The 24448-nt window shown below is 46.5% G+C and overlaps 2 protein-coding genes across 7 annotated transcripts in view; one reads left to right on the forward strand and one right to left on the reverse strand.

Moving 5' to 3' along the window:
• Positions 1 to 2996, reverse strand: part of TIA1 (TIA1 cytotoxic granule associated RNA binding protein) — a 31100-nt gene extending 28104 nt beyond the window's left edge. The window contains exon 1 of one of the 6 annotated variants that reach the window (XR_014776197.1): positions 2674 to 2991. Coding sequence is in view for 3 of the 6 variants with exons in the window: in XM_084766024.1 (XP_084622150.1) it covers positions 2674 to 2699 (26 nt within the window). In the remaining 3 variants the exon portion in view is untranslated. Of the gene's footprint in view, positions 1 to 2673 lie in introns of all 6 variants that reach the window. The other 5 variants (XR_014776198.1, XR_014776199.1, XM_084766024.1 and 2 more) reach the window with 5 other exon arrangements.
• A 6308-nt stretch (positions 2997 to 9304) lies between these two features.
• On the forward strand, positions 9305 to 23135 carry PCYOX1 (prenylcysteine oxidase 1). The gene is made up of 6 exons (XM_084765529.1): positions 9305 to 9469; positions 10292 to 10498; positions 12031 to 12205; positions 17409 to 17620; positions 17944 to 18096; positions 20222 to 23135. The coding sequence occupies exons 1-6, from the start codon at positions 9358 to 9360 to the stop codon at positions 20878 to 20880; spliced, it is 1518 nt and encodes a 505-aa protein (XP_084621655.1). The 5' UTR covers positions 9305 to 9357; the 3' UTR covers positions 20881 to 23135.
• The last annotated feature ends 1313 nt before the right edge of the window (positions 23136 to 24448 follow it).

Here is a 24448-nt window from a genome sequence, read left to right on the forward strand (position 1 = left end):
CAGAAAACCCTGTCTTGAAAAACTAAAACCAAACCAAAAATGCCAACTTGAGGGTTGGCGAGATAGATGGCTCAGAGGTTAAGAGTACTGTCTGCTCTTCCAGAGGTCCTGAGTTCAATTCCCAGCAACCACGTGGTGGCTCACAGCCATCTATAATGTGATCTAATGCCCTCTTCTGGTGTGCAGACATACCTGCAGGCAGAGCACTGTATACATATTTATTTTTAGAAAGTCTTTTTTTTAATATTTTATTTTTAATTTTAATTCATGTGCATTGGTGTGAGGGTGTCAGATCTTGGAGTTACAGACAGTTGTGAGCTGCCATGTGGGTGCTGGGAATTGAACCCGGGTCCTTTGGAAGAGCAGGCAGTGCTCTTAACCATGAGCCATCTTTCCAGCCCCCATAATAATTTTTTTTAAAAGCCAACTTGTGGCCAATTTGAGGCTGGGTGTGGTGGTGCACGCCTTTAATCCCAGCACTCGGGAGGCAAAGGCAGGCAAATCTCTGTGAGTTCGAGGCCAGCTTGGTTTACAAAGCAAGTCCAGGACAGCCAAGGCTAACACAGAGACCCTGTCTCAAAAAACCAAAAAAAAAAAAAAAAAAAGATAAAAGAAGCCAGTTTGAGGGGCTGGAGAGATGGCCCAGCAGTTGAGAGTACTGTCAGTCCTCCTAGAGGTCGTGAGTTCAATTCCTACCAACCATATGGTGGCTCACAACTATCTATACTGTGATCTGATGCCCTCTTCTGGCCTGCAGGTGTACATGTAGAGAGAGCACTAATAAATAAATAAATCTTGGGACTGGTAAGATGGCTCAGCTGTTGAGAGTACTGTGTGCTTTTCCAAACAACCCAGGGTTCAGTTCCTAACACCCACATGGCAGCTCACAATGTCTGTAACTCCAGTTCCACGGATTCTGACACCTGTAGACCAGTGTACTTAGAATAAAATTAAATAAATTATAGAAGAGATAAATAAATCTTAAAAAAATAAATACCCAGCTGGGCGTGGTGGCGCAAGCCTTTAATCACAGCACTCGGGAGGCAGAGGCAGGCGGATCGCTGTGAGTTCGAGGCCAGCCTGGACTACAAAGTGAATCCAGGACAGTCAAGGCTACATAGAGAAACCCTGTCTCGAAAAACCAAAATAAACAAACAAACAAACAAATAATTCAAAAACAAAACAAAAAAACCCACCCAACTTGTAATTGAAAATTGGGACTGGCGTGGTGACACATGCACACCCTTAACGTCACTGTTTAGGAGGCTGAGGCAGGCAGTTCTCAACCTGGTCAATAATAGTGAGTTCCTGGAGAGCCAGAGTTGCAATAGTGACATTCTATCCCAATAAATTCAAACAAACAAAAGGAAAAAAAAATTGAAAACTGAGGGTGGGGTGGGGTGGAGGAAAACAATTTGTCTGTACTTCAGAACAATTTAAAAAAGAACCCTAAATGTACATGGCTCTAAAAGTACCATGATTCTTTTTTTAAAAAAGCTATGTCAGGAACTGGGTGCAAAGTTAAACTCTGTGAGATGATACTTGTTAAATCTACTTCATTTAAAAAAAAAAAATCTACTTCATTTGCTGTGGTGGTGCACACCTGCAATCCCTGCACTCAGGAGGCAGAGGCAGGCGGTTAGCTGTGAGTTCGAGGCCAGCCTGGTCTACAATCTAGCCCAGGACAGCAAAGGCTACACAGAGAAACCCTGTCTTGAAAAACCAAAATAAATAAATCACTTTATTTATATGAACTGACTATGTGCACGGTGTAACGAGCATCGAATTGCAATCTTCAAATATACGGAAGAAAAAAAAAACCCAACCAAACAAAACCAACCCACAATTCCTTGAGCTTTTCCTTTTTTGCCCTGTGAAATCCAACAAAGGCAGGATCTGGAGAGTTGGAAAACAAAGAATGGAAAAGAGGGGAAGTTACTCCACAAAGAAAACATCCTAAACTTGAGTTACTTAATACTCACTAAAGATGCTTAGACTTGACTGCCTACGGTTGCTTCATTGGTAAAAATGTCAATCACTACTAGCAAATGGTAATTATGGTGTTACACATGTTTTATAACTAAATCACTTTCCCTCAGTAGACGCATTCCTCTGAGTGTGATTTCCGTTTTTAAGGAACGGTTTTAACATCCTTGGGTGTCCAGTAAGGTTTTTTGGTCGAGGCTCTTGGGACGTGTTACAGAGGGAAAGCCAAAGACTTTCTAGAAAGATGTATGCCTTTTCTTCCCCCCCCCCCACAATCCCCCAGTTCTCAACTGCAAGAATAAAGTTCTCCCTCAGCCCCAAGAATTAAACATAAAAACAAATCCTATCACAAGAACGAGCAAGGTAGGAAATCCAGAAGGGGTTCATCGAAATAGAGGGGGCAGGGGAAATAAAAGGAAGCAAGCATGGGACCACAGGAGGATGAGCCGGGTCCTGAGGAGAGCTTTGAATGAAAAGTCCTTCCTGCAGGTCTGGGGGGCCGACAGGGCTGAGCCCCTCTCCCGCCACCGTCCTCTCGGCTCTAAGCATCCTGGCGTGCGCACGGGAGGGAGGAACCACCACAGCGCGGCGTCCACGGAGAACAATAGGCTGCGGAGAGGCGCAGGGCCGCGGCCTCCCTACGGGGCGACCACCATCCCGCCTCCCTCAACGCTGCTCCAGACTCACAGAGTCTTGGGCATCTCGTCCTCCATGGCTGCTGCGGTCGCGGCGGCACCTCAGGGTCCAGCTCCCTGCCCTTCGCTACCTCGCAAATTGTTGAGGAGGCTATGGCTGCTGGCTGCGGAAGAGCGGACCTCTTCGCTTGACTGGAGGCTACTTCGCTTTCTTCTTTGGCGGCAATTACACAAAAATGCCCGGCCCACCGCGAACAATGAAGCCCCGATCAAAGATGGCGGCGAGCCGGACGCCTAGAGCCGCTAGCCGAGTAACCCGCGCCGCGCATGCGCACAGCCGGCTAGCATGCTCTGGCTTCAAGGCTTGGACTCACTTGTTGCGCAGCCGCGCTTCCACCAGGCAAGGGAAGGCTCAGACTGCGCAGACTCAGTGCCAATAGTCAGCATTTGTCGAGTTCCAGAGCGGAGTGTTTTATTAGTGAATTATACAGTGAAATAAAAATCTTTGGGAAAGAAAGGAATAAAACAGCATGTGTGTAGCAACAGCAATTACTTTTTGTCAAATTATCTTGTTTTAAAAGGGGAAGAAAAGGAACTTGCGCCGCCCGGGAATCGAACCCGGGTCGCAAGAATGGGAATCTTGCATGATACCACTACACCAGCGGCGCTGTTGGTGCTTTGGCTCTCCAGAAACTCATAGGAGATACATACACATATTCACTGACGCCAATAGGCTTGTTTTATGCGTGCGGAAAGAAAAACGTATCGAAACTTGTATCTTCTTCGTTGTTTTATGAAACAATTTATCTTTTCTCATCCCAATACTATTGAGCAGTTTTTTTCTACAGAAAAAAGTACACTTTTAGAAACTTTTTGATTTTCATTTTTGTTTATTATTTAGAAGTAAGAGTTGCAGTAAGAAAATAATGTCTACTTGACAATAACCAATTTTTTTGTGTGTGAACAACAATCATATTTTCGCAAGCCAATGTATTTATGTCTGGATTTCTTTTGTATACTGTATCTAATTGAGAAGCTTGTAAGAAACAATTTAAACAAACAAACAAAAAAAGAAACAATTGCTATTGCATACCTAATGTATTTATGTCTGGATTTCTTTTTCTTTTGGATACTCAATGTAATTGAAACGCTTTAAAAAACAATTACTAAAGGGGGGGCTGGGGGGGGCAGGTGTTGGGGGAGGGGGTGGTGGCATACATCTTTAATCCCAGCACTTGGGAGACAGAGGCAGGGGCATCGCTGTGAGTTTGAGGCTAGCTTGGTCTACAAAGTGAGTCCAGGACAGCCAAGGCTACACAAGGAGACTCTGGCTCAAAAAACAAACAAACAAACAAACAAACAAGCAAACAACTCAACCAAACAAAGAATCAATTACTAATGTCAATTGGTGAGAAGCATCTCGGAGGTCAGTGTTGCTTAGGTCTCAGGGTCAGGGCTCTGGAACATGGTAGCCCTACCTACGCCTTATCCTTTCTTACTACACTTTCCACATGATGTGAAGAATTTTTTAAAAATTGTAATTTATTCAGATACGTGAAGCATTTGTTAAAAGCGTGTAAGTTTATTTATCCAACATTGTCAGACAATATTTCTCTGTCTAACCTTGGACATCCTGGAAATTGTTGTGTAGACCAGGCTGGCCTCTAACTAGGAGATCCCCCTACCTCTGCCTCTGTGAGTGCTGGGATTACAGGTGTGTGCTGTGCCATTGTGTCTAACTATTTTTCCTTTTTGTTGTTGTTGTTGTTGTTTTGTTTTGGTTTTTGGTTTTTTGAGACAGGGTTTCTCTGTGTAGCCTTGGCTGTCCTGGACTCGCTTTTAGACCAGGCTGGCCTCAAACTCACACCGATCTGACTGCCTCTGCCTCCTGATGCTGGGATTACAGTACCTATATATGTAGACTAAGCTTGCCTCAAAGTTTAATCCTCCTGCCTCAGTCTCTTAAATATTGGGATTACACTTGTGAAACATCACACCTGGCCAAAGCTAGTTCCTTTGTAGACAGCCTGGTCTACAAAGTGAGTCCAGGACAGCCAAGGCTACACAGAGAAACTCTGTCTCAAAAAACAAACAACAACAACAACAAAAAGAAAGAAAGAAAGAAAAGAAAAGAAAAAAAGAAAGAAAGAAAATCCCTATTTGTGCCTAGTTATTAATATTTTCAGTTTTAAAATTCTGCTCTTTTCTGGGTATGGTGCTTAATCACAGCATTCCAGAGGCAAAGACAGGAGGATGTCTGTGAGCAGTGGCAGAATTGTGGGTCTCTGTGTTCTCAAAGACAAACATGGCAGTACAGAAATTAATACAGACAGATTTTAATCAATAAGATATTGTTGCTATAGGGACAATTCCAGCAACTCAAATTCAATGTGTATAGAGGTGAGGGAATATTCTAGGGCAAGAGTGAGATAACTGGGAAGGAGCTGAGCAGGGGATTCAGAGTTATAGAAAGCAGGAAGTCAGTCAATATGCAATTTCGCTGTGTTTGCTAATGGTCTCTTTGTGGGGTTAACTGCCCTGAAGTGACTTTGCCTAGTCTCCTACAGAGGCTGGAAAGGGAGCCTGAGCTGGAGACATTGGTTAAAATCAACAGTAAGTTCTTTTGGGGGGGGGGTTGTTTGTTTGTTTGGTTTGGTTTTTTTGTTTTTTTGAGATACGGTTTCTCTGTGTAGCCTTGGTGTCCTGGACTTGCTTTGTAGACCAGGCTAGCCTCGAACTCATAGCGATCCACCTGCCTCTGCCTCCTGAGTGCTGAGATTAAAGGCGTATGTCACCACGCCTGGCAGTAAGTTCTTTTTTTAAAAATCTAATTATTTTATTTTCTAAGTACCTGGTCTCTGAAGAGGCCAGAAGAACATGTCAGATCCCATGGAACTGGAGTTACAGACAGTTGTCACGTGGGTGCGGGGAATCAAACCCTGTCTTCTGGAAAAGCAGCCAGTGCCCTTAACCACTGAGCCATCTCTCCAGAAAATTCTGCATAGTCCTGAGTTTTCTGAAAGAGGCTGCTTTTTCAGACAACATTCCTTTGAGGACTGCCTGAGTTACATAGTGAGACCAGGTCCCCAAAAGAAACAAAAATTTTACTTTATGTCTGGGGTAACATTTTCTCTGTTGTTTTAGTTTTATTGTTAACTGTGTTTTGTTCTGTTGTTGTTCGTTTTTTTTTCCCCCAGCAGCCTCTTATGTAAAACAGACTGGCTTGACCCCTTAACCTTCCGGCTTTCACTTTCCAAATGCGGGAGACAGAGGCTCACTGCTTCACCTGGCTTTCTTGGTGTGCGTTTCAGGGGAGTATCTTCTGGATATTGCTCTTCTGAAAGGACCAGGGTGCAGACTGAGGACGTCTTAGCTCCCACTTTATGGAGCACCTCGGCTGCCTCCCACTGAACTTCCTGTCTATTCTGTCACGAGGCTTAAGTTGTAGAAATCCGTTTCCAAATATGACAGACACTAGGCTCAAGGTCAGTAAGAGCACCAGTGTCATCCAACAGCTAGCACCTCCCGAGGGCTTGTTGCATTTACTGCACTGCACTCCTGTGCCACAATGTAAAGACCACACAGCGTTCAGCTCTGTCTCCTTCTCAGTGCGTAGACGCATGGAAGGAGCACTCTCTGAGTTGTACGATCCTACGTGCAGCTCTTGTATTTTGGTGCCTGAGCACATCCACTCCTGCACACTGGAACTGATCCACCCACCTCCCACGTGTTGTTTGCTTTTGTGATATTACCTACACAGCCCTGCTCCTCACTCCTATCAGTGAAACTTGTCCTGACGCAGGCCACAGTGGACAACTTTGTGGTCGGTTCTCTCCAACCTTTATGTGGGTTCAGGTTAGAGTGACTCTGGTTGCTAGGCTTGGACCACAAAGCACATTTACTGGCTGAGCTAATTTGCCAGCCCCAAGTTCAACCTTTCTTTGTTTCCAACTCAGTTCCCTTCCAGTATTACTGTTCTTAAAAAAAAATATATATATATACATACATACACACACATACTTATTAGTGTGTATGCAGTGCTCTGCCTGCACATACACCTGCAGGTCAGAAGAGGGCACCAGATCTCATCATAGATGGTTGTGAGCCACCATGTGGTTGCTGGGAATTGAACTCAAGACCTCTGGAAGAGCAGTCAGTGTGCCCTTAACCCCTGAGTGATCTCTCCTGCCACAGTATTACTGTTCTTTATGGCCATGTACTGTTTCGTTTGTGTTTATTTGGAGGGGGGGCAAGAGAAATGGAATCCTTTTAGAGCCCACAATTTTTCTCACAGAAGTCAGCATTGAGTATCTTCCTCAAATGAATCTTTGCCTACTTTCTTGCTTCCTTCCTTCTTTTCTTCCTTCCTTCCTTTCTCTACTTTTTTCTTTTGTTTGTTTTTGTTTTTAGAGATAGGGTTTCTCTGTGTAACCTTAGCTGTTCTGGACTCATTTTGTAGATCAGACTGGCCTTGAACTCACAGAGATCCTGCCTGCCTCTGCCTCTCAGAGTGCCAGAATTACAGGCATGCTGTGGCCAGCTTTTACGGCTTTTTAAGACAGGGTTTTGCCAGCACTCAGGAAGCAGAAGCAGGTGGATCTAAAAAAACATAAACAAACAAACAAACAAACAAACAAATAAGTGCAAATTAAAACAAACCCACATGAGTAAAGTTCTCATGAGATCAAGCTGTATAAAATCACAAGGACAAGCCACATGCAGCGACAAAACAAAACAATAAGAAAAATCTGTTTTTCCATAGGGGCATATAGGGCTAGTTTAAAGATTTAATTGAGTAACAACAACAAGCAAGCAATACTTAGTAACTGAAGTAAACTCATTCCTGTCTGCTACACCTGGAGGAGCTACCATGAAATCACATTCCAAGAACAATTCCATGTTCTGAAGAAACTAAGATTATAAGGGCTTGCCTTCCTGGAGTGTGCTCACCTGCTCTCAGAATTCTCCTCACAAGACTCCATTCCTAGGCTATTCTGACAGACCAGGTCAGTCCCAACTCAGAGCTACGCCTGCCTCTGTCTCTCGAGTGACGACGGGACTGCAGGTGTGTACCACCATGGCCACAACTGACCAGCCTTCACCTTGGTTTTTTTTTTTTTTTTCACCTTGGTTTTTGAGACGGGGCGTCTCACTAAACTGGAAGCTCGGTAGTTAGGTTAGGCTGCCTGACCAGCAAGCCCTGGGGATCATCCTGTCCTCCGGCATTAGGATTACAGTCACCTGCTTCCAAATCCAGACTTTTGACATGGGGCCCAGGGATCTGAACTCAGGTCCTCTTGCTTGCAAGCCTAGCACTTTACAGAGTGAGCCATCTCCTCAGCACCCAGTCTTTTCACCTTGTGGATGTGCTTTATAGTGTGACATCAGTTTAGGGGAGGGGAAAAATTTTTTTTTCTCCTCATTTTTATGAATTCTTGTTTAGAACCGACCCCTGTAACAAAACCATGTAACAAGAGCAAAATAGCCCAAGTGGTGGCATATCCCTTTAATGTCAGCACTTTAACATCAGCAGAGGCAGGCAGATCTCTTTGAATTCAAGGCCAGCCAAGGATTCATAGTGAGATCCTGTCTCAATAAATAAGAGATGTTCCAGGCAAATGAATGACTCTCTACAAGCTGGCTTGGAATACAAGTTGCCTTCAATGAATAGTCCATTTTTAGAGACATGATGAAGCATAAGAAGAAGCCGGGCGTGGTGGCGCACGCCTTTAATCCCAGCACTCGGGAGACAGAGGCAAGTAGATCTCTGTGAGTTCAAGGCCAGCCTGGTCTACAAAGGGAGTCTAGGACAGCCAAGGCTACACAGAGAAACCCTGTCTTGAAAAATATACAAACAAACAAACAAAAAAAGAGTGTGTGTTTGGCCGGGTGGTGGTGGCTCATGCCTTTAATCCCAGCACTGGGGAGGCAGAGGCAGGTGTATCGCTGTGAGTTCAAGGCCAGCCTGGTCTAATAAAGCGAGTCCAGGACAGCCAACGTTACACAGAGAAACCTTGTCTCGAAAAACAAAACAAAACAGAACAAAATTTAAAAACCTGTATGTTTGTGGGTGCTGGCAGTGGACAGAAGACGGTATCAGATCGCTTAGAGCTGGAGTTACAGCTGATGTGAGCCACCAGGATGTGGACGCTGGAAACCAAACTCTGGTCCTGTGGAAGAGCAAGAAGCGCACTTGACCATGGAGCCATGTCTCCAGCCCCCACCCTGCTTGTGTGTTTTGTTTTTAGGTAATTGGAAGAAGGTGCAGAGCATTTCTTGTGTTCCTGTCTTCTCAACTATCTTCAACTTGGAAACAGACCTTAACGTGACAAGCCTCTTTTGGTGTCTTAATTTTATTCGCATGGACATGGGTCCCGTGTTCTGTTCCCCTTACTTCACAATACTGCATCTCCCTTCTTTTTCTTACCACCCAGCCAGTCTTTGGAACAAAATGCTCACTTCAGAAATACTGCTTCGTTTTTTTAGATTGACTACGTGCATTCTCCGCAAGCACGCGATTTGGAGGACTGCAGAGGGAAGAAAGGTGCATCTTCAGGAGAGGCAGAGAGAAAGGAGAGCTGAGGTGGACCTCATGGGCATGGGAAGAGAAAAAAAAAACCTGGGTGGGGCGAGTAGGCGTGGCGGTGGGCCTTGGGGCGGGATCTGGGCGGGGCGAGCTCACGCAGACGCATAGAGTTCAGCGGCCGACCTGCGGTCAGTGGAGCTACGGGAGGCCATGCAGCGCGACGCCGCAGCGATGGTGGGCTCGCTGCTGGGGCTGGGGCTGCTGCTGTGTGGTCTGGGCAGCTTGGCGAGCGCCGAGCCTAAGGCCCCGCCAGACAGGATCGGTAGGTGCAGGGGATGCGGAGGCGCGGCGATATCTACGTGGGTCTTCCCTTGGCAGGGTGCAGATCGAGGTCCGGAGGATCGAGCCGTGCGCTCTGGAACGCGGAGCGGTGTCACTGGAGGCGTGTGCAAGCCGGGGATCCGGTATCCCTACAGCCCCAGCCTGGGAGGCCCTCGGCTCTAGTAATAGGACGCCCTCGGGAGCCCGCCTCTAGCTGTCCCTGGAGCCGCGTCTGTCTGTCCGGCAGATTGAGACATGCAGACATTGCACAAGGACCAGTTTGTGTCCCCCCCCCTCCCCGCCCCCGCTTCAATCCCCTCCCCCGAGAAGGGCTAGGACCGCCTCCCCGCACCTGCGCTCTGCTTGCGAGGTCGGGTCTCTTCCTGGCTTTGCCTCGGATTTTCACTACCGGGCACTCTATTTCCATCGGAAGCTGTGTCTTTCGGGGTCGTTTACGGTTTTGGGGCCTCAGAGAAACAAAGAACAAAGCTGGCCGAAGATGGCGGCCACTTTATTTAAAATGCGTGCGGGAGTAGCCTATTCATACTTCCCCAAGAATTGGGCCCTGGAGGGTCCGTGGGTCCCGCGGTGCCTCCTTAAGAACCTGTGAGGATCTTTGGGCATCTTTTGACTTTACTGTCAGCTTGTAACTTCATTTACAGCGCCTGTTTAGATACAGGGAGGGTGTTTTCAGAGGGAACCCTGCCCTCTGGTTTCCCCAAGTTGTTGCTTATAGTCTGTTACTGGTTCATGGTCTTTCAAAAACAAAAGCCACAGTGCTAAGAGGAGAAACAAACCGTTCCTCTTTCCCCCCTCCTTCTAGCAATCGTTGGCGCTGGCATTGGTGGCACTTCCTCGGCCTATTATCTTCGGAAGAAATTTGGGAAGGACGTGAAAATTGACGTGTTTGAAAGAGAAGAGGTCGGGGGCCGCTTGGCCACTTTGGAGGTGCAGGGTGATGACTACGAGGCTGGGGGTTCTGTCATCCACCCTCTAAATTTGCACATGAAGCGTTTTGTCAAAGAGCTGGGTATGTGATTTTGGTCTTAGCGCTAAGCAGATTTCTGTGTGACTGGCCCTAGGTGTTTTCATAATACAGAGAACTGAGATATTTTCCCCCTGTTTGTCTAATACAAAAGAAGTTGGTGGAACAGTTTCTCTGGCTGTGGGGTTTCGCAGTTGGTACCAGCTTAGCTTTGAGCCGCTCTCCTGTAATAAGAGTCTAGTATCAGGATGTCATCAGTTCTCTGGAGTTTCAAACATGGGTGGAGTGGAGATGATTGTTGCTGTCAATTCTTTAAAAAAATTTTTTTTTCTTCTTAATTTTAAAAAAGTTCTACTTTAGCCTTTTATTTTGTGTGACTGTGGGTGAGGGGTCTGAGTGCCACAGAGTGTGTATGTTGGGCAGAGGGCAACTGATCTAGTCAGTTCTTTCCTTCTATCATGTGGGTCCCAGGGATTGAACTCAGGGTCATTAGGCTTGGCAGCGAATGCCGTTAAGGGCTGAGCCACTGCACTGGCCCCCTATTGACAGGGTTTGGGGGTTGAAGGATCAGAGTGTTTTGAGCTAGCAGCAACCTTAGCTCATTTTGCCGATGAGAAAATGAGACCCAGCCTGGCCTTTAATCCCAACACTTGGGAGGGTAGAGGCAGGCGGATCTCTATGAGTTTGAGGCCAGCCTGGTCTACTGAGTGAGTGCCAGGACAGCCAGAACTACACAGAGAAACCCTGTCTCAAAAAACTGGAAAAAAAAAAAAAAAAAAAAAAAAAAAGAAGAAGAAGAAGGGGGAGAAAAAAAAATTAGAGCCATGGACTTCCAAACACTCATAGTCATTCAAATAGGATAGAGAGACCTGTGCTTCCAGAGACACATGGCGGATACAGTGCCAGCGGAGGGCAGGGTGTGCTCTGGGGATGCATGGCAGGCCTCTGCAAGTCTTCCTCTAGGGAGTATTGGGTAACTTTTGGCCTTTTTCCATTTCTCTGCGTTCCCCAGTTGTGTGAGGTAAGACTTGGGTAGGAACGGGATGTGTCTTACTCCTCAGCTACCCTCCTCATCCCAGCAGATGCTCCCTTCCCTGTGCCTCAGGGACACGGACCTGAGCTTCTGGCCCACCTCCTAGTATGCAAGTTTATGGATGGAGCGTTTGTGTCCACACCGTTCTATTAATAGAACTGTACTCTATCTCCTGAGACCGGGGGATAGCTCCTTAGTCACTCACTCCGGAAAGTCTCTGACGGGTCCCCAAATTCCCTTTTCATTGGGCCAACATTGGGCCAGCATACCTTTCCCCTAGTTTGTTTTATTTTTTATTTTTAAGATTTATTTTCTTTTTAAAATTATGTATCTCTGTGTGTGTGTGTGTGTGTGTGTTAGGTGCATGCGAGTACAGGTGCCCACACAGGCCATCATCAGGTCATCAGGTCCCCTGGAGCAAGAGTTAGAGGTGCTTGTGAGCTGTCTGCATGGGTGTCAGGAACTGAACCCAGGTCCTCTACAGGAGCAGCAGGGGCTCTTAACCACCGAGCCATCTCTCGAGCCCCTTGCTCTGTTTTGGCAGGTCTCTCCAGTGTCCCGGTTTCAGGTGGCCTGGTGGGAGTGTACAATGGCAAGGCTCTGGTGTTTGAGGAGAGCAGCTGGTTTATAATCAACATGCTGAAGCTGGTGTGGCGCTATGGATTTGAGCCCCTAAGAATGCACATGTGGGTAGAAGACTTGCTGGACAAGTTCATGAGGTAACAATCCCGCTTCTGTTGAAAGTAAGGCCTCCTCATCTGACGAGCACCGAGTGTTCGTTTTTCTGGACTGGTTCTACCCAGTCAGCACCTGCTTAGGCAAACTGTTTGGGCAGAAAACGCGCAGGTCGTCGCTCCATTCGGGAACTGAGCATGTCGTTGGGTTTGGCTTCTAAGTTGTACTTTGCGATGGTTGAGGTGTGCCTCGATGACAGAACAGTTGCCTGGCACGCCTGACCATCATCCCATTTAAGGAGCTGACTTTTGTATAGAGTCTAACAGTGCCTGGCAACCCTAAAGAAACATTTGCAGCCTGGCGTCGTGGCACACGCCTTTAATCCCAGCACTCGGGAGGCAGAAGCAGGTGGATCTGTGTGTTCAAAGGCAGCTTGGTCTACAAAGAGAGTTCCAGGACAGCCAAGAGAAACCCTGTCTCGAAAACTCAAAAAACAAAAACAACAACAACAAAAAACCCCCCACATTTGCAAAGCACAATTTGGAAGTTGGGTTTAAACAAACAAACAAAAAAAGGAATAAATTCTCATGGCTGGCTCTGGAGCCAGTGCTGCTGGGTGCTTTCTGCACATGTGGACAGTGCAGATGTCTAGGTTTTAAGTGTGAAAGGCCACCCACGTAGACAGTGGTAAAGTGAGAGTCCCTTCAGGTGACTCAGTCTGGAGTCTCACTCTTAATGCCTGCATTGTGCTGGTGTATAGGTGAGTACTGAGCACAAGAGCTTCCAGTGAGTGTGCAAGTGAAGGGAAGTTTAGCTTTGGTGTGCATGTGTTTTTGTGTATGTGGGTACATTTTCCTGTGTGTGTCCTCACACACAGAAGTCAACATATGGTATTTTCCTCAATCACTACCTTTTATGTGTGTTCAAGTGACTGTGTGTGCATGTGTGTGCAACTACATCATAGGTAGGATTGAACTTAGGTCTCTAGGCTTGCATATCCAACACCTTTACCCACTGAGCCATCTCCACTGAACTTAGAGTGGGGCCTTTTGTAAGAACTTTTTCAGTCTTTGTTTGTTTGTTTGTTTGTTTTTTGAGACAGGGTTTCTCTGTGTAGCCTTGACTATCCTGGACTTGCTTTGTAGACCAGGCTGGCCTTGAACTCACAGCAATCTGCCTGCCTCTGCCTCCCAAGTGCTGGGATTAAAGGCATATGTCACCACCGCCTGGCTTTTTTGGTTTTTCAAGACGGGGTTTCTGTGTGTTATCTTGGCTGTCCTGGACTCACTCTGTAGATCAGGCTGGCCTTGAACTCACAGCGATCCGCCTGCTTCTTCCTCACAAGTGCTGGAATTAATGGGGTATGTTCACCATACCAGGCTTAAATATTTTTTTAAATTTCTGTGTTTGTGTGTGTATTTGCACAAGTGTGTCATAGCCCCCACAGGCCAGAAGAGGGCATCAGATCACCTAGAACTGGCCAGCCTCCCAAGTGCTAAGATTATAGTCATAAGCCACCTGGTAAGGCCAGTTTTGTTTTTCTTTTTCTATATATATTTGACTTGCTTTGTAGACCAGGCTGGCCTCAAACTCAGCTTCATAGCCTGCCTCTGCCTCCTGAGTGCTAGGATTAAAGGCATGCGCCTCCACACCCAGGCCCAGCTTTTCTTTATAATTTTAAAAGATTTAATTATTTTATGTATATGAGTGTTTTGCCTACATGTATGTATGTACCTCATGTGCATAATGCCTCAGAGTTCAGAAGAGGGAGTGGGATCCCGTGGGACTGCAGATATAGATGGCTGTGAACCACCATGTGGGTCCTGGAAAAATAAACCCTGGTCCTCTGCAAGAGCAGCAAGTGCTCTTAACCACTGACTGAGCCATCTTTCCAGCAGTTTGTTGTTATTTTTAAATTATATTTACTTATTTTTGCCAGTTTTGTTATTTATCTGCAATTAGAACAAAGGTTTTATCTGAATTTAAGGCCAGCTTTGTCTGTATAGTATGTTCTAGGCTAGCCAAGGCTACATAGAGAAACCTTGTCTCCAAAAACAAACAAAATAACAACCCAACAAGCTGGGTGTGGTGGCACACTCTGTTAATTCCAGCACTAAGTCAGAGGCAGGCAAGTCTCTATGACTTCAGGGCTGCATAATGAGACCATGTCTTTAAAAAACGAAAAGAGGGGCCGTATATATGATAAATACATTAAAAGGGATTAGAAAGAAAATGAAGGTTTTTTTTTTTTTTTTTAGAGATTTATTTGTTTATTATTATGTATACAGTGCTCCGTCTGCATCTACACCTGCAGGCCAGAAGAGGACATCAGATCACATTATAGATGGTTGTGAGCGACCATGTGGTTACTGGGAATTGAACTCAGGACCTGTGGAAGAGCAGTCAGTGCCCTTAACCTCTGAGCCATCTCTCCAGCCTGAAGGTTATTTCTTAATGTTGGGTCTAGTAGTGCAGGCCTGGATACTTTGGAGGCCAAGGCCTAAGGATGGCAGTGTGTGTATGTGGCCACAGTGAGGCCAAGGTCAATCTGGACAACTAAGAAGTAAAGATAGGCTAGGAGTCAGATGTGGCTTATGCCTGTAACCACAGTGCTTGTGAGAGGAGGGAGGAGCACCATGAGTTCAAGGCCAGCCTTGGCTTCTTTTTTTTTTTTTTTTTTTAAGATTTATTTATTTATTATTATGTTTACAAAGCTCTGCCTACATGTACACCTGCAGGCCAGAGGAGGGTATCAGATCACATTATAGATGGGTGTGAGCTACCATGTGGTTGCTGGGAATTGAACTCATGACCTCTGGAAGAGCAGTCAGGGCTCTTAACCGCTGAGTCATCTCTCCAGCCCCAGCCTTGGCTTCTTAGTAAGCTCAAGGTCACTGTGAGCTACTTGAGCCTTGGTGTCGACGTTCCCAGTTCACCCCAAGTAAAGAAGCAAGAGCTTGTCAGGCTCAATCCCCTGTGTAACAAAAGGCTTTTTTTCTTATTTTTTTCTTTCTTTTGTAACTTTTCTTTTTTAAATCTTATTTTTTTTAATTCTTGTTTGTTGTATATAATGGGAATGTAGGTATACTTGTGCCCCAGAGTGCACATGGAAACCAGAGGACAGCTTTTGTGAGTCTGTTCTCTTTCCACTGTGGGCTTTGGGCATTAAACTCAAGTCATCAGGCTCATGAGGCAAAATGCTTTTTACCTGCCGAGCCATCCTGGCCATCCTTCTTTCTTTCTTTTTTTCTTTCTTTCTTTTCTTTTCTTTTTTCCCATCCCTGTTTCTTTTAATGCCAGATTAAGTATTCTAGACTTTAAGTGAGAATACTATTTTTGGTGTAAATATTATTTTTAACAGATATTATTTAACAGGTTTATTATATGAGCATGGGGAAAGAAGGAAAGGAGGGGAGGCATACCCCAGAGAGAGAAAGAGAGACAGAGACAGAGAGACAGAGACAGAGAGAGAGGCAGAGGAAGAGAAACAAGAAAGAGAGAAGTAAGAAACAAGAGGGGTAAGAAGAGAATAAGAGGTGGTATAAATATTATAAGTAGAAAAAAACAAAGAAGATTTTTTTTTTAGGGCTTGGGGGTCATAAATATTCAAAACAACAACAACAAAGCTGGATGTGGTGGCACACGCCTTTAATCTCAGCACTCGGGAGGCTGAGGCAGGAGAATTACTCTGAGTTCGAGGCTAGCCTGGTCTACAAAGTGAGTCTAGGACAGCCAAGGCTACACAGCTTAACCCTGTCTCAAAAAAACAAAAATCAACAACAACAAAAAACCCCAAAACAAAACAAAACAGAAAACAACAAGACATACTCTTCCCATTAGCCCAGGCTGACCTTGAACTTCTGATTGTCCTGCTTGCGAGGGCTAGGATTCCGGTCGTGTACCACCATGTGCAGTTTTAAATGGCCCTGGGGATCAGACCCAGGAGTCTGAGTTAGATGTGTGCTCTGTCAGCTGAGCTACAGCCCCAGGACAAGCACATCTCTATGAAGATGTCCCATTGACCATATTTAAGAGCACAGATGTCCTGGGGTGAAAGGTAGAGGGGAGGGCAGAGGGCTGTGAAAGATAAGGTTGAGCTGTGCCTCACCTCACTGGTAGGAACTCGGCAAAAGGAAACATAGAAATCAATTCATGATCTAAAAAGGACCCCCAAAGCCAAAAACCTCTGTGTGTGTTTAGTCTGTATATGTATCCGTGATCACTTGTGTGCCTGGTGCCTGAGGAGATCAGAAGAGGGCATCAGATCTCTTTGAAAAAGAGTTACAGATAATTGTGAGCTGCCACGTGGGTTCTGGAAACAGAATCCAGCCCTAAATCAGGCGGTGGTGGCATACACCTTTAATCCCAGCATTCAGGAAGCAGAGGTAGGCAGATCTCTGTGAGTTCGAGGCCAGCCTTGTCTACAGAGTGAGTTCCAGGATGGCCAGGGCTACACAGAGAAACCCTGTCTCAAAACAAAACCCAAGTCTTCTGCAAGAGCAGCAAGTGCTCGTAACTGCTGAGCCATATTTCTATCCTCCTCATTTTATTTTTTTTTAAGATAGAGTTTCACTGTGTATCTCAGGCTGGCATTAGTTTCATTTTTCTGATGCTGTTTGTAGCCAGTGCTTCCCCCCCTCCCCCAACCTATGTGACATTCAATGACCATTTCTTGTAGGCTCAATTTTCTTAACAACTATATTTATTATGAACTTATTAAACCAGCCTTCCTTCCTTACAACCCGACTAACCCAAACTATAGGGAAAGGAGATTAAAGAACACAATAATGAAACCTTAAGGATATTAAATCTGAGGAACGATTCTCCTGGCGTAGTCAGCAGGACCTCAGCAAACCAGCAATCCCACCAAGGCTGCTGCTGGAACCTGGAGCAACTGGAACCTGAAGCCTCAGCTGGAGTCCAAAGCCTTGAAGCTTTCCCTGCAGCAGTTCTCTCTAGGAGCATCTCTCGTCTCTTGAGGTGCAGGGATGAAGAGTCAAAACAATCCCAAGTCCTCTCTCTCTCCCAAGCCTCTTGTTTTGGGCATATATATATATATATATCTCCTCTCAGAGTCTCTACTAGGATGTTTTCAGCTGGCAACATCCAAGCTCCCCCACAAAGTGATTTGACTTCTAAGGGGATAAACATCCTGCTCTCTCACTAGTCTGTTCCCCATCCCACCCTTGGGATCAACACAAAAACATGTTTATCCTACAATTTCTGTTTTGTTTGTTTGCTTTCAAGGATCTACCGTTATCAGTCCCATGACTATGCCTTCAGCAGTGTAGAAAAGTTAATGCATGCCATCGGCGGGGACGACTACCTCAGGCTCCTTAACCAAACTCTCCGTGAAAACCTGAAGAAAGCAGGCTTCTCTGAGACGTTCCTCAATGAGATGATCGCTCCTGTCATGAAGGTCAATTTTGGCCAAGGCACTGAGATCAATGCCTTTGTGGGTAAGCCAGGATTGGGGGAAACCAGGGATGGGCGTGGCCGAGGGACTTAGCCACTGGGTTTGGAGCTCTGGATGGGGGAGGCTGGTTTCTTAGTGGCTTACGCACTTTACTGACATAGTTTACTCTGCTGTGACTTGCTCGTGGTAGAGTGCTTCTGTGTTTCTAGTTGGTCCAGTGTAGCCTTTGCCTGAACAAGACTTTTGTCCCTTAGGGCCATCTGGCAGTGTCTGGAGGCCTTTGGAGCAGAGTGTCTAAGTGGATAGGAGATGGCCACTTACCCAATGAAGAGAGAACTAAGGCGTGTTTTTGTTCTCTCCTGACAGGGGCGGTGTCAGTTTCGGCTACTGATTCCAACCTTTGGTCAGTGGAAGGCGGTAATAAAGTTGTGTGCTCAGGGCTTCTTCAGGCGTCCAACAGCAATCTTATAACTGGCGCTGTAGTGTCCATAGAGGAGAAGACACGGGCCAAGCAGGCAGGTGAGGCTGCGCTTCGAATGTTCCTGGTCATCCCTGCAAAAATGGCAGCTGAAGGGGAAATATCACACAGGCGCCCTCCCCCATTTTCCCCCATGTGTATGGATGTGTTTTGTTGCATGTATCACACAGGCGCCCTCCCTCGTTTTTCCCCATGTGTATGGATGTGTTTTGGTGCATGTATGCCTGTGTACCATAGGCGTGTAGTGCCCTCAGAGGCCAGAAGAAGGTATTGGATACCACCAGGTGAGTGCTGGAAATCAAGCTAGGATCTCTGCTTGAACCTCCAGTGCTCTTAACCACTGAGCCATCTTCCTGCCTCTATTTTTAATTTTTAGCTGTCTTCCAGCCCCTATTTTTATTTTATTTTCTTAAGTTGGGGCTTTTCTATCCCAAATAGCTCTGGTTGTCCTAGAACTCACTATGTAGACCAAGTTGGCCTGGAACTCACAGAAATCCACCTGCCTCTCCCTCCTGGGTGCTGGGGTTAAAGCTGTATGGTACCCCCTCTCCTCCAGAAAAAAAGGACTGGCTCTTTATATGGGTAAAGGGGATTTAAACTCAGGTCCCATGGTTCTATAACGTGTAATGGTTTCTCTATGGTTGTAAAAGTTAGGGGAAGATACAAGCGAGAGGATAACAATTGGGATGTAATCTAAATAAATTATAATAAATTAATTTTTTTTAAAGTTAGGGGATGTTTATCCAATTGTATTACATTGAGGACAATTTTCTACTCAGTAAGAACAAAATGGAAAATTCTCTCTGAGGATGAGGTTTTTTTCCATGTCCCACAAACGATGGTCATGCCCTTTAGCACAGCTGGGAACATTTCTGCATGAGCAGTGTGAAGTTCCACTCTTCCGGGACTTTGTAAGAGGTACCAGGAGAAAAGATTTTTCTGGCCTGAGGAGATGGCTCCATGGGTAAAAGCACTTGCTGCATAAGCATGAGGACCTGGGCTCACATCCGCAGGACCCATGGTTAAAAAAAACCAGCTAGCTATCCCTTGTGTATGCCTGCAATCCCGGTACTGTGGAGAATATAGACAGTGCTGGGGCTTGCTGCTAGCTCTGGGTTCAGTGAGGGACCCTGTTTTAAGGGAATAAGGCAAAGAGAGATAGAACAAGACACCCACGCCTCCTCTAGCCTTTGTGTGCATGCCTAGATGCACACATATACATGCATAGTTGTGTATATATATACCTGTGCACACCACACATACACACACACACACACACACACCATTGGCTTGGTAGAGCACTTGGCTAGCGTGCATGAAGCCATTGGTTTGGTCGCCAGCGCCATAGAAACTAGGTGATGCCATACAGAGACCTCATCAATACTTCAGAAGTGGAGGCAGGACGACCAGAAGTTCATGGTTATCGTTTGGCAACGGTGGTGAGTTTACAGGCTGCCTGAGCTACAGGAGATGTTGTCTCAAAAATACAAACAGAGCTGGGAAGAGAAGAGCCTTTTCAGGCAGGTGTTTGCCAGGCAGGCATGGGAGCTTGACTTTGATCCCAGCGCCCATATATAAAGCTAGGCTTTCTGGCCAGTGCTTGTTAGTTGTGGTGCTGGGGGGGGGGGGGGCGGCGGGGTAGATGCAGGGAGTCGGGGGCTCACTGGTGTGTCCAGCCTAGCCTAACTGGGGAGCGAGAGTGAGGGAAGCATAAGGCAGGAAGCTGGGGAGATTGACTCAGCGCTCTTAAGAGCACATGTCGCTCCTGCAAAAGAACCTAAGTTCGGTTCCCGGCACCCACATGGCAGCTCCCGGTGGCTTGTAACTTCAGTTCCAGAGCATCTTCTTTCGCCTCTTCTGGCCCTCCACAGGCACTAGGCATGTACTTGGTACCCAGACAAACGTGGGCAGAGAGGGAGAGAGGGAGGGAGGGAGGGAGAGAGGGATGAGAGAGAGAGAGAGACTCATGGATGGGCTTGGGGTGGGGGTGGGGAGGTAGGGGGGTGGGGAAGGGTGTACGTGTGACATGAGGTTAGCCTCTGGCCTCCACATATAAACATATACTTGTGCATGTACACAAAAGGAACGCTACAGAATTCTTTGTACAAGGCCTGAAGTCGAGTGTTAGAGGCACTAAGAGATGCACGCTTTCCCAATGCCCTGTAGGAAACCCCGCGAAGATGTATGAAGTGGTTTATAAAACAGGGTCTGAGACCCGTTCTGACTTCTACGACATTGTCCTTGTGGCTGCTCCGCTGAACCGGAAGATGTCCAACATAACGTTCCGTAATTTCGATCCTCCCGTCGAGGAATTCAATGACCCATATCAGCACTTGGTGACGACGTTCATTAAAGGAGAACTCAACTCCACTCTCTTCAGCTCCAGACCCAAGGGTCAGTTTGGCCTCTCCGCGATTCTTGTCACCGAGGACTCAGATATGTTTATTAACAGCCTGTCTGTCGTAGCCTCCGTCAGAAAGAAAGAGGGTCCCGCACCGGCAGTGGATGGTAGGCATGTGTGGAAGACCTTCTCCAAGGACATTCTCACCAAAGAACAGATTTCAAAGCTCTTTCTTTCCTATGACTATGCTGTCCGGAAGCCATGGCTGTCCTACCCTTACTATGAGCCTCCTCAGAAGTGTCCCTCCATCATCCTCCACGACCGGCTCTATTACCTCAACGGCATCGAGTTTGCCGCCAGCTGCATGGAGATGAGTGCCATTGCCGGCTACAACGCAGCTCTCCTGGCCTACCACCGCTGGAACGGCAACGAGCACATGATTGACCAGGATGACCTGTATGAAAAACTTAAGACGGAGCTCTGAGCGCCGCCCCTCCCCAGAGCATCCTGCGCTGGCTCAGTGGCGGCGGAGGAGAGGATTTTGAATCTTTACCAGCACTCTTTATCTGGGTCATGAGAAATATGCCGTTCCCGTTTCTCAGAGAATCTGTCCTGCAGCCAGAGTGTCTTTCATGCTTCCGTTTTGGGGGAGGTGCGGGAGGAGGATTGACCCTAAGGCCCCCGTGCATGCTGGGTAAGCACTGTACTACTGAGCTACACCCCCCAGCTCACTTTGTGGTTTTTCTTTTGAGACTGGGTCACATTAAGTTGTCCAGGTGGAATCCTTCTGCCTCAGCCTGGCTGTTAACTGTTCCGGGAAACACTGGAGTGTTTTCTGGGCTTGTCTGATTTTAAGAGTCACCTGGACCCTGATAAACATTTGGATTTGGGTTTGGTGGGCTGGTATGGGCCTGGATTTGCTTAGAAAGGAATCTCTCTCTCTCTCTCTCTCTCTCTCTCTCTCTCTCTCTCTCTCTCTCTCTCTCTCTCTGTCTTTCTCCTCCTCCTCCTCCTCCTCCTCCTCCTCTTCTTCTTCTTCTTCCTTTTGGGGGTGTTGAAACTAGGTCTTCCTCTGCACCTCAGGCTGGAACTCATCATGTGTCCCAGGCTGGTCTTTTCATCACATCAATCCTCCTGTCTCAGCCTCCCATGTATACGGGGATACAGGTGTGAGCTCCAAATCTTGGCAGTTTATACTTTCTTCATGTAAATGTTCAAAAGCCTGGAGTCATGACTAAGAATGTAATTTTTTTGATTACTTCTGCCTTGGTTTGATCAGGGATAGATTCAGAGATAGAAACAGATAGAATCCTGTGCAATGGGAGCCAAGCATAGGCTATTAAATCAAGAACTTGGCATTGTAATGCGAGGCCCACATATGAGGAGGTCTGTATTTTTCTCTACTGTGCTGGGGCTTGAACCCAGGACCTTGACAAGTGCCCTACCACTGCCCAGCCCCGAGAGCTTCAGGACCCACATCCAGAGAATAGGCTGTCCTGGGTTGAAGACGAAGTCTTGGCACTTGTAGCCTTTGTCAAGTTCAAGTTTCTAGCATGCAGACAAAGGTGAGCAAGTCCCAGGTGTGGGATTAAACCGTCTATAGAGAGCTTTGAGTGCCTTAAAGTGCTGAGCAGCATAAATCGTGAATAACAGCAGACCTGTGCCAGAGGGGACTGCCCGGTGATTTTCAGCAGTGGTCTTCATGGGAACTAGCACTAGAGAAGAGGCAGCTTGGGTGAGCCCAGAACAGTTGGCCTTGGACCCAGGTCTCCATGGCAACCTGAGTTTAGAGCACATCAGATGGATGCTGGGCATGCGAGGTGAGGGGCTGCCGCTGAAACCTCAAGACAGTGGCTCTCAGCTGTGGTGGCACATGGGCGTCCAGGCTCCTTCTAAGTAGCAAAGCTCAAGGAACCTAGCTTTTATGCTCACTGCTCGAAGGTCACCAGTGACTGCCATAGCCACAAGTATTAGGAGGAAGAAAGTAAATCTGCCTGTGCTGGTGGTGCATGCTTGTAAACTCAGTCCTTCTGTGGCAGAAGCAAGAGGGTTGAGAGTTCAAGGTCAAAGCTGGGTACAGCGGTGCACGCCTGTAATCCCAGCACTTGGGGAGGCAGAGGCAGGGGGATCTCTGTGAGTTTGAGGGGAACCTGGTCAACAAAGCAAGTCCAGGACAGCCAGTGCTGCACAGAGAGACACTGTTCGGGGAGGGAGGGGGAGAGTTCAAGGCCAGCCAGCCTGGGTTATTGTAACACCCTGACTCAAGAAATAGAAACCAACCCACTTTACCAGATTATAGCATTGCATCAGTAAAGTGGTCTGAGGAAACACTGATTCTTAAAAATTACTTTTTCCCTGGTATAGCTGTGGAAGTTAACAATGTGTGGAGAAAGCAGCCATGATAGATTTGATAGAGTGACAGGAATTCAATTCATAGTTTATCAAGAGGTCGGCTTTTTTCTAATTTGTTCAGAGACATTTATTTTTTTTTCCTGCTATGGTTTTAATGAACACGGTTTGTTAAAAGTATCACACTGTTGTGGATTTGGTACAGTGGTCCCTCATCTGAGGGGTGTGTTTCCTGACCCCCAGTGGGCACCCGGAACTGGGAAGCAGTGAGCCCCAATGTTCTATTCTCCACATGTACAGTGTACCTGTGATAATGTTTTAATTTATGAACTTGGCACAGTAAGAGATTAACAACAATAATTATAAAATAAAAAGAATTGTGACAATTCACTATAATGGAAGTCAATTAAAACTTACTACTCCAGTCTCCCCCCCCCCCCCCCCCCCCCCCCGTGGCCTTGGCTGTCCTGAACTCGCTGTGTAAACAAGGCTGGCCTCGAAGTCACAGCGATCTGCCTGCCTGCCTCAACCTGCCCGAGTGCTGGGATTAAAGGCATGCACACAACGCCTAGCATTTCTGGTATTTTCTATGAGTATTTTTGGATCATTAAAAGGCAACACTACCTACGGGAGGGCTGCTGCAAACACAGGAAATACAAGATAATTACATGTCTGCCTTTTGTGGACTTGAGTCACAATGAGATATCTAGACTTGTAATTTAAATTTTTGCTTTTGGGCCTGAGAGTTGGCTCAGTGGTTTAGAGCTGCAGGTAAAGTACCTATACATGTACATTAAAAAATTTAAGAAAAACCCTTTAGCCAAGTGTGGTGACATATACCTTTAGGTCCAGTGCTTGGGAAGCAGAGGCAGGTGGATCTCTATGAGTGTGAGGCTGCATAGTTTGAGGTCAGCCAGGGCAACACACTGAGCCCTTGTCTAATAATAGTAGTAGTAGTAGTAATAAATAAAACACAAACCTCTTTAAGTATGAGCCCCTATTTTTAAAAAAAAAAAGTTTGATAAAAGTTTAAAATGAGGGGGCTGGAGAGATGGCTCAGTGGTTAAGAGCACCGTCTGCTCTTCCAGAGGTCCTGAGTTCAATTCCCAGCCGCCACATGGTGGCTCACAACCATCTATAATGTGATCTGATGCCCTCTTCTGGCATGCAGGTAGAGAACTGTATATATATTAATAAATCTTTTTTAAAAAAGTTTAAAATGAAGCCGGGCGTGGTGGCTCAAGCCCACAATCCCAGCACTCTGGAGGCAGAGGCAGGCAGATTGCTGTGAGTTCCAGACCAGTTGGTCTATGAAGCCAGTGCAGGACAGCCAATGCTACACAAAGAAACCCTGTCTCAAAAAAAAAACAAAACAAAAAGTTAAAAATGAAAATGCATGTGGCCCCATCTTTGGGTGCTGGAAAGACGGGCCATTTGGAGAAGGAGCATGCATTTCTCTGCAGAGCAACCATTATATAAATCTGTCTTAAGGCTTCTGAGATGATTATACGGTACCCCAAGGGAGTACAAAGCCAAAGCACAGGCAACAGGACATGGTACAACCTCCAGAACTGCACACTTGGTCTATGTAGTGAGTCCAGGACAGCCAGAGATATGTAGAGAGACCCTGTCTCAAAAAAAGAAAAAAAAAAAGGCTGGGCATGGTGGCGCACGCCTTTAATCCCAGCACTCGGGAGGCAGAG

The sequence above is a fragment of the Acomys minous genome (assembly GCF_964271855.1).
Source record: "Acomys minous genome assembly, chromosome: 17".
Classification (NCBI taxonomy): domain Eukaryota; kingdom Metazoa; phylum Chordata; class Mammalia; order Rodentia; family Muridae; genus Acomys; species Acomys minous.

Excerpts from the sequence above, each read along its gene's own strand:
- PCYOX1 (XM_084765529.1), top strand. The coding sequence starts at position 9,358 with ATGCAGCGCGACGCCGCAGCGATGGTGGGCTCGCTGCTGGGGCTGGGG. Across the intron at positions 17,621-17,943 it reads TGAGATCAATGCCTTTGTGG|GGGCGGTGTCAGTTTCGGCT; the intron begins GTAAGCCAGGAT and ends CTCTCCTGACAG. Across the intron at positions 18,097-20,221 it reads GACACGGGCCAAGCAGGCAG|GAAACCCCGCGAAGATGTAT; the intron begins GTGAGGCTGCGC and ends AATGCCCTGTAG.